The 9,906-nt window shown below is 36.0% G+C and overlaps 1 protein-coding gene across 2 annotated transcripts; it reads right to left on the reverse strand.

Moving 5' to 3' along the window:
- Positions 1–652: 652 nt before the first annotated feature.
- Positions 653–9,181, reverse strand: LOC120069936 (myosin-10). 2 transcript variants are annotated; one of them, XM_039021780.1, is made up of 8 exons: positions 8,865–9,181; positions 8,730–8,779; positions 8,601–8,638; positions 3,124–4,570; positions 2,956–3,032; positions 2,642–2,753; positions 2,408–2,524; positions 653–1,192 (listed from the first exon to the last, which is right to left on the reverse strand). In XM_039021780.1, exons 4-8 carry the CDS (start codon positions 4,540–4,542, stop codon positions 833–835), a joined length of 2,085 nt encoding a protein of 694 aa, XP_038877708.1. In that variant the 5' UTR covers positions 4,543–4,570; positions 8,601–8,638; positions 8,730–8,779; positions 8,865–9,181; the 3' UTR covers positions 653–832. The 2 variants fall into 2 exon arrangements, with proteins under 2 accessions (XP_038877708.1, XP_038877707.1); XM_039021779.1 differs by having other exon boundaries at positions 833–1,192; positions 3,124–4,575.
- Positions 9,182–9,906: the final 725 nt, after the last annotated feature.

The following is a 9,906-nucleotide window of genomic DNA, read 5'->3' on the forward strand; positions in this document are numbered from 1 at the left end:
ATCTCACAAGATAACTTGTCTAACCCTATAATATTTTGAGTGTCAAAAAAATTCATAGGATATTAAGTCCTATATAGGTGGTCACCATGAATTGAACTTATAACCTCTTAACTCTTTGTCAAGGTCATACATCTTATTTACCATTAAGTCAAACCATGATGATTAAATCCAAATCTCATCATGGATCTCTGGAAGGCCCTCAATTGTCCAAGCCCTATCGTTGGAAGGGCAATTGGGGAATTCAAACTCTAAACGTACCAGGGACAGTGTAGGTGCCTAAGCGTAATTGTGGGAGAAGATTTACCTTTTTGTATTCAAGATTTGTCCTGTAATGGAGAGGACCAGCTCTCTCTAGAAGCTGGGGAAGAGCACTCGTTGTATTACCGATTATTTTGTGTTTAAATGCTTATTGTCCCAACTTGGCTTGTGATCATGCTGTGCTATATATTGTACTAAGCTTTGGCAGGTTAAGGTATAGACATACCCAACAATCTCATCTAACATTATATGGCTTTTGTCAAGATAAATAATGGGTATTTTTGTATGTAGTGATTCTTCAAATCTATGTTCTAATTCCTATATTTGGTTTGTATAAATTTCATTGGGTTACTATCTTCAAATAACAATCAAGGTGATATGAAAAAACACAACATGAAAGAATAACGTTTAAATATATTCACTTTTGCTCAAAGCAACTGTTTATCAGAAAAACAATCAATCACCCCGGAGCATTCAATAAGAAAGAAGCTACTTTATGTATATTTCTATAATCTTCTAATATTTCATTTTCACAATAAATACAAAGGGGAAAAAAATAAAAGAAAAAAAAATCTCATAGAAGAGGCTCAGAAAGTTCCATCTCGTTTGAACTCTCTTGTTGTGTTGTTTCAGAATGGCGAGAACCAACAAAGTCAAGTCCAAGCCACTGCCATGGCCAACAAACGTATCTATGGCTATTTAATCCTCCTCTTCTAGAATCTTCTCGGTTATCGAGCTGTTCAAGCTGGCGGGTAAGCTCTTCCACCCTCTCCCTCAACCTCGACGCCCTCACATCTGCTAGTCTCAATGATTTCTCAGCTGCATCTCTGGCTGCCATGGCAGCATTTACCGTCTCTTCTTTAAATTTAAGTTTTTTATCAGACTCCAACATCGTTTGCCTTGCTTCTTCAAGTTCCTGTTTAACGGCTGAGATCTGCCGATGCCAAATGGAAGTCTGTTAAAACAAAATATGCTGACGAAATATGCTTGTTTGGTTACAAACAACAGTAAAAGCTTCACAGAATCAAATTCAACCATTAGAATTTTGTAACGAGGAAGAATAAATGTCTTTGATTATAGGCTGCACAAGTGGCTTTGTCTAAACTAGTAACCAAGTTGATAGGTCCAGACTGCGCAACGTAAAGAGATGAGAAGAATACTTGCAATTGAAATAACTAAAAAAGGTCCAATGAATATCATGGCACCGGATCATTCTGAAGAACTGATGCTTCTTATATACTTCATTTGATTAGACAGAATGTTCATCATTTGTTACTATCTCATTCTTCTATAAAATAAGGAACATATTAACTCTTACTACTTCGTACTATTCACATGTATAACGTATTCAAGTCCAAAATTTTTGGAAAAATATCAATTTGTACACCAAAACTTAAGTATTCGTATCAATTTAACCTCTAAACTAATGGTTGTATCAATTTAAACTTTAAACTTTTGTAAATGTATCAATTTAAACTTTAAACTTTTGTAAATGTATCAATTTATACCCTCTATTACATTCCGTTTGGGAAAACCTTGGGAGAAACTTCTAACTGTATCAATTAAAACCACAAACTTTCATAAATGAATCAATTTAGACACTTAAACAGAATTTCCTTTGAAAATCGTCCATGCATTTACTCCAATCGTCCATTTTGTTAAACCAACATTTGAAGAAGTCTACACATGTATGCATGAATGATTTTCAAATGTAATCGTAATGAATGGTCTAAATTGATTAGCTTATGAAAATTTAGGAGTTTAATTGACTCAAATTATAAGTTTCACACGATATTAGTCAATCAACACGGCAATACCTAGAGGAGGGTGGATTGATATGCTTACGAAAGTTTAGAGTTTAAATTGATACGAACCCCAAAGTTTAGAGCTAGAAATTGATATTTGTCCAAGATTATTTATCCCTAAAAAGCTATTTTCTTTCATCCAACTATTTTTTTTCCCTCACCTCTAGAAATACAACAAATTTAATATATTCGTGAGATTACCAGTCACAATAATTATTTCAGAATAAAACGTTCATCTTTAATGCCGTTACTTTTACAAGCCAAAATAATTCACACAGCAAAAGACAGATAGATAAGAAATATCTGTCAATAGGGCGAATCAAGTCAAACTAGTAGCTACATACCTGTGCCAGAAACTCATGCTCAACAGCTTTGCCAGCAGCAGCTTCTTGCTCTGCGGCTACCTTCCATCTCATGATTTCTTCTTCCGCGGCAGTAATGTCCATCATTAACCCTTCAACCTAAATCAATAAACGCAAACTTGAGATAACATATTACCGTTGTAATTTTATAATGTTCATTCTCGATAATTATAAATTGGAAATTAAATTTAAATCATTAATCAATTAATTACATACACTTTCATTGGCAACTCTCTCCTTTTCTTCAAGTTCCTGAATTTGAAGTGATTGAAGTTTAAGCTCCTTGGATTGGGATTCTAGGTGCTCTTTAAGTACAACTGACTCTGCCCTTCAGACATATAGAGTAAAAGGTACGAAGAAATTACTGGTCAAGATCAGCAGTAATTGCCAATGCATATATATAATTCTATAAATACTGGCTGCGTGCGATAGTCCCCAATATGTAAAATAAATCACAAATACAAAGTCCAACAAATTGGATTTAATCAGAAAGTCAACAACTCAGAGATTACTGTATATATTCTTTGTACCTTAACTCCTCCAGTGAATGCCGTAGCTCAATGATCTCAATCTGAGATGCCTTCACAATATTCTCCAGAGCACCAGCCTGTATTTTACATTAGAACATGAAACAAATTAAAGACTTGATATAATTTAAAGAATAATTTTATAACAAGAGAGGGCTCAAATGTTCTTACCAGGGTGAATATTTCATCCTCTGCATCTATTGCTTTCCCATTGTCCCTTGAAGTTGAAAATTTTTCGTCTCCAAGAAGCTTACTGAATTTGAAATCAATGCCAGCCTCTCTTAAACCATTCTCCGCTACTTCAAATAATTGATTTGCTTTTGAGGATGGATCAGATGTCATCCTCTTAGATAATGCACTCCTTAGCAAATATCCAATATGTTCTTTCTCCTTGAGCAACTGGGCCACTGTTTCATTTAAATTCTTAGTTTCACGGGACTTCTCCTCAATTAAACTCCTTGTCTTATCCATGACAAGTTTTGCTAATGCATAAATAGATTCCATTCCAGCCAATGAAGCACGTACATTCTCCTCCATGTCCGTTTCCTGAGGGAGAAACAAAGACTCTGAAAATTCAGAATGGTCTGCATCACTAGCATCAACTATCTTAATAATATCATAAATCTGGTCATGAATTTTGGAAATGAAACCCAACTGATCAACAAGTAAAGGCCTCTGGGACTCCATTCTTGACTCCAAATTCCTTAACTTGACATCATACTCCTGCACAAGCTGCCTCAGCTCACAAGCTTCATCCTCGGCCTTGTTTAATTTACCAAACAGATCTACTTCAATTTCAGATATCTTTTGATCTTTTTCTGTAATAGTGTTTTCCAGGTCTTCAATAACAGAAGTTTTCTTGGAGACCTCATCCCTTAGCCCACTAATAGTAGCTTCAAGCTGAGAAACCTCAATGGCAATTTCATAATTCCTAAGCTCCATCTGTTCCCTGGTTTCGTTCCTCGACTTTGTTGTGGTATCAATCTGCCTAACAAGCTCTTCAATGATTTCATTTGTTCTCTTAATGACTCCATAGGCAACTGCAGGTAATCCTGTATATTTCTGCGACCTAGGCAATCCACCTGTTGTAAAACTCTTGAAATTGCTCACTTTCGCAGATATCTTATCAATCCCAGTCACGAGCATATGGGATGCATTACCAATTTCCGATCTCAGAGCATCCCTTTCCTTAAGGATCTCATCATACTCCTTAGTAATATCATCCCTAAGCTTTAAGGTCTCATCTCTTTGCCGATTTGCCTCAGCCAACTCTGCAGAAACCTTTTCATTCAATTTCAAAGCTTCTTCCTTCTCCCTTAATGCCTCATCCCGCTGCCTTCCACACTCATCCCGCTTCTTAATTGCTTCATGGGCAAGCGCTTTCAAGCGATTAAATGAAACTTGCAATTCTGATTTTGAATTCTCTGCTGCTTCTCGAGATTGCCGCTCACGATCACGCTCTGCAAGAATCTCTCTAAACCTCTCAACAGATATTTCTTCAGGAGAAGGATTCTGGATCATAATGGGATGTTCATCACCTTCAACATCACTGAGAACAGCATCCACATCTTCATCAAGACCACTCGCCATTCAATATGTAACGCCCCCAAATTTTAACCTAAACTAAGGCACATTAGTATATTTTCAAACTTAAGTTTCAAGTAAAACAGCAAGATCATTTAAATCATACTAAGAATCCACTCTGCATTAAGAAATAGAATAAACCAAACTTCCCAATTTAAAAGCCTCAAACTAAATACTACCTTAAACAACCACTATAGCAGAACAAATAAAAAGAAAGCATTCACTTTAATAAGCCTTCAATGACAGCTCAAACTTTAAAACAAACTTAACAACTCCCACATTAGCTTCCAGCTCGAATGTAAAGACAAAGTAATAAAATAATGATCTAGCAACAACAAATTCACAAAACTAAACTCAACTATGAAAATAGATCAACTAGCTAATAGTACTTCCATCATGCCTCCTAAGTCCTACTTCGCATCACCAGACTCGTGGTAATCCTCATCACCAACACCAACCTAATCTATATTTGGGGACGGGAGTGGCAGGGGAGGAGTGTAAAACGTACTTAGCAAGTAGCTCCCTTATAGCACACAAAATGTGTTATTTCAAGGCTTTAGTTTTAGTTAGTTTTTTGGATGAAAAGTAGTGCTTTCACGATATTTTTTTGCATATATATCAGGTTTTAGGCAATTGGAGCACTTAAGGCGCTTGACGTTTCAACAAAAAATGGCATAAAATGAACCAAAAAAGATAGCACTTTGGAGCTGGAGAGAAGATCAAGAAAGTATTGCCACAAATTTTTACCAAAAGAATAGAATTGACATGTTCTAAAATCATGCATTCAAGCCAGCAGACACGAGGAGGTAGCGCTGAGATGCTATCCAAAGTGTCTCAATGCTACAAAGATTGATGGAAGAAGGTTGAGTGCGTGTGTTTCTTGAGTACATTTCTGTAAATTCATGTATAGTGTCTCCACGCTGTTGAAGGTTTCTATTTTATACTTGTTTTCATGCTGAATTTGGGGAGGCTGCTTGGAGAAGAGAAGTCCCAACTTGATTTCTACTTGACTCAAAAGGTTAAGAGATTATTCTTGAGAGCTAAGGAAGGGATTCAAGGCACATGATCGTGAACTTCACAAGGGAAACAACTGTGGCATACATAATTTAGAGTTGTTTCTTCTTTTTTTTTTTTTCCTTTCCTAACTTAGTAATTTTCTTGTTAGACTTTTAGAAGAGTTCTTGTTTGTATTGTGATATTAAGTGGCGGAATAGAGATTTATTATATTGTTTGGTTGTCTTATTCTTGATTTAGTTAATAGACTATTTCATATTGCAACAATTCATTAATGTGTTCGTATGCTTAATACTTAATGTCTCATGCTTAAAGTCTATTGATTAAAGATTAATTGTTTGCTTGATTTATGTATTAGTTCGAGCGAGTAAAGTTTAGATTAAAACAACAAATGCATGAGTGTTAGTTAAAAAAAATGTTGCACAGGAGTGAGGATTTCATAGTGGAAGTTGTTAATTACTCAAGTAAACAGAGTCTTGAGTTTTTGTAGTGACAGACATGAACTGTCTACTTATAATGACAGATGAGAGAGATTAAGGATACTTTTAGGAGTAGTTAACAAAAGGTTCATTCATGCTTTGCTCGTTTGTGTAAAAAAGATTGGAAAGTAGAAGTTAATAAAAGTAGTATCTTCTTGGCTTATGTTTCTAGCATGGTAAAAGTAGTTTGTTTAATTGATTGAGCTTTGTCCAATGCATGGAACCACTTTCCTAAGGCACCTTCTTTAATTGTTGTCACTTAGTTAGGAATAGTAGTTTTACATTAAAATCAATCTATATGTTAGGTTCCCTACATAGAATAAGGTATTAGTAACTACGGTACTTAGTCAAACTAGAAACGCAATCCTGAGGACAATACTCGAACTCAATCCACTATATTAAAACTTGACACTGTACAACTGCAGCTTTGCATGGACAAAAAACCACCTAAAACTCCAACCTGAGAACTAGTAAATAGCATACAATGTATATCACATCATCGTGTTTCTTACATACAAGCTAATCATCTACCACATGAAAAACGAGTAACATATGAAACATGCTCAACATATGACTCTCATTCATATTATGCACAATGCTCATGTCATACACATTCGTCTTCTAACTCAAACTCAACAAGCTCTCTCAAACACCTCCACAGTCTCATAATACTATTTAGCCCTCACAACCTCTCAAAAATTGACTCCTTTGAATCCCATCGATCTCCTACAATTTGTACCCTAGCCTCAATGCTTCTCTTTAGTCTACAACACCCAATGTTTGATCCTTGCCCATTTTTTCCCAAGGCCTTGAACTATACATCAGTTCGTTTGAATCCCAAATGCATGGATCACTTACGTATTGACCCATCCACAGGCACCCTAATACTTGCACTACATAATCATCACATTGATCCTTGACGATTTGTGCCAAGGTCCCAATGCTCCTCTTAATCCAATAGTAACATATCCATCCCTTGATTGTTTGTACTCAAGAAGCACCAATATTCACCAATTTAAAAGTCTCGACCATTTGTAAATAAAGTTCTCTTGGAAAAGTGGATTTAGTGATACCAAAGTGAGAAAACAACTCTTTGGAGAAAATTGGTTGATGTGAAATATAGCACACCACACCTCTCAAAACAAAACCTAGACAAACATTTGTTGCTTTGGCAAGAGGCCCATTGGGATCTATCTTGAACCTTACAGCTTTGATACATGGTAGAATGACCTACAAACTTGGGGTTGGATCAAGCATTACTTTTTGGAATGATGTTTGGCTTGGAAATGAGCTTCGGTCTAGAGGATACCCCCTTATTTATTTTTAACCTCTCCCTTGGTAAAGAAGTGGCAGCGCATGACTTATGGATGCATGGTGAGGAGATTTGGAATCTCAAATTGAGAAAAAACCAAAGAGATGTTAATTGATGAATGAACACGCCTCCCTTTTACATTGCCCGTCTTTAGTGGTTCTTTAAATAGTTTCAATAGAAATTTGATATAGGAATATGGAAACTAGAATCTAATGGGCTTTTTACTATTGGCTCCCTCATTCAAGCTTCCCCAAGTGAAGACGAAGCACCAAAGCTTCATGAGTTGATTTGGAAAGGCCATTACCCTAAGAAGGTTAAATTCTTCTTATGGGAACTCTTCCCACAAAGCCATAAATACACATGACAAGTTACAAAGAAGGATGTCTTACCAGGTTCTATCCCCACAATTGTGTGCAATCTGCAAGAAAAATTCAAAACACAAAGCCAACTGATTCTCTTGCCATTGTCATGTGACTTCTAGAATATCATCTTACTCTCTTTTGGTTGACAAACAACCCTATCTTGCCCTTTTGCTTGGGACTGTTGGGGAAGGTTGTTTAGTTTGTCCCAATTGCAATGGTGTTGGCCTAGCAAAGCCTCTAAGGCAGCTTATTGACGGCCCCCGATTTCATGCTCTGGCGAAAAACCTTTGGTCCAATAGGTTCTCGGTCCTTCTTTGGACACTTTGATTTGAACGAAAGTCGAGGATCTTTCATGGCCATGAACTAATTAGAGATGTTTTTTGGGATCTTGTCACTCTTTCTGCTTCTATTTGCTCTTCTACCTCTAAATTCTTTTGTAACTATAGCCTAGCTCTAAATTCTCTTTTGTAATTTGTTGGTATGTGGGGATATCTTATCTCTTCCTCTTTTGTATTCTACTTTTGATAATCAAAGTTATGTTTCTTATCAAAAATAAAAAAGTAAAAAATAAAAAAGAAACTCATGTTCTTTCTTTTCTCAAAAACTCAAGGTCCTCTAACCCCTTTCTCACTAATTAGATTCACGGTCTCACAAGAATGCACGATCCTATACCAAGTTTTCTAGACCAAGATCTTAGACCAAAGCCCACACGAACACACTTATCATGCTTTTTCAGCCAATCTCAACATCAGAAAATCATGACTAACACCTCACTCCTCAGCATGTTTGGACATAAAATAGCTCAAGAATAGCATTCAAGTAAATCAAAATTGTCAAACAAGACATACATCATATAAGGCATAGGGCAAACAGACTCAACAAAGAAAAACTACTTACAGACGTTGTAAAGCACTCCTATGCTATTCCAATAGTTCCTGAAACAAGAAAGACAAGAATTCGAGATTAGAACTCAGTTCCAAATTCCTGACCAAAGTCAAAACGATAAAGGCAATAACTATTGCTTACCCCAAAGTAGACCTTAAACTAACTTCAATCAATCGGAAACTAATCCGAACCTAATTACAAAAGAATTCCAAGGGTTAGAAGCTACTTCTCTAAGACATTGATCAAATTCAAAAAGGTGTACCGCCTAAATCTTACCAAAAACGATTCGGGTCCTCGTTGAATTGTGTTGGAATGAGTTCGGATTGTTCGTCACCACCAAAGCTCATCGAGGTGCCAGAAAACGTCTTGGCTACCGTCGCAGAATGTAGCGTCGTCGGCGTTCGATAATGGACAAAACTTGGCGGGATTTGGATTGCGATTGCTTGAGAGTAAAGCTTGGAAGCACAGGGATTTGCCTCTGTGGAAGTGAAGAATTCAATGGAGAAAGAAAAATGGAAGACCGAAGGAAGGAGCTTAGAAGAAAATGACGATGGATTCCATTTACCAACCACTAGTCTTCTTCTCCGATTGCTTTTCTTGATTGAGAAATATTTGCCCTTATAGATCACCCATGACATGCTCCAATGTTATGCTCCCTACTGTAGCTTTCTACATCAGCAGTTCCGATTCCTGCCACGTGTCCGTGATAAACATCAAGTAGATCACAGCCGTAAAAATGTTGGAATTTGTATTATTATTATTTGCCTATTCGGAGTGGTATTGTGAGATCTGTTTTCTTGTCTTAAAAGGTCTCGACTTTGTGTGTCCGATTAGGAAAAGAATGTATAGGGAATTTGGAGTTAAAAATGCGGTGTATTTTTTAAATATAGTTTCATCTCATTTATATTTTTAAAAAATATATATATTTAAGTACATTTCGGATGATATTTATTTTTATACATTTCATCAAATTATTCAAACATAATTTGTCATGTGACAAATTTTTCTTATTCTTTTATGAAATATTTTAATTCTATTTTTATTTTAGTGGTGAGAGAGATGTATAAAGATGAGTGCATCTTGGAATGTATCAAAATATTAGTCTTTTCAAAATATAGTGGATTATTTATATAGGGAGCCATAGAGATATTCATGGGCCACGACAAGTGCTCGTCTCTACCTTCTGTTTCATTCTCCATCCTTGAAGCCGGATTTCCCTTGAGAAAAAATTTTCATCTTATTACTTTTACACCAAATTTTTATTTAATCTTAACTAAATAAATTTTCTATCAACTTTTAATTCTTTAAATGGAGTCCT

Source organism: Benincasa hispida, unplaced genomic scaffold (genome assembly GCF_009727055.1).
Source record: "Benincasa hispida cultivar B227 unplaced genomic scaffold, ASM972705v1 Contig693, whole genome shotgun sequence".
Taxonomy (NCBI): Eukaryota; Viridiplantae; Streptophyta; class Magnoliopsida; order Cucurbitales; family Cucurbitaceae; genus Benincasa; species Benincasa hispida.

What these genes read in the sequence shown, in the direction of transcription:
- LOC120069936 (XM_039021780.1), bottom strand. Translation starts at nt 4,542, where the DNA reads ATGGCGAGTGGTCTTGATGAAGATGTGGATGCTGTTCTCAGTGATGTT. An exon ending in AGAGAGTTGCCAATGAAAGT is followed by an intron (nt 2,525 to 2,641) that starts GTATGTAATTAA and finishes TTATTGATTTAG; the next exon opens with GTTGAAGGGTTAATGATGGA. An exon ending in AGCATGAGTTTCTGGCACAG is followed by an intron (nt 1,193 to 2,407) that starts GTATGTAGCTAC and finishes TGGCATCGGCAG; the next exon opens with ATCTCAGCCGTTAAACAGGA.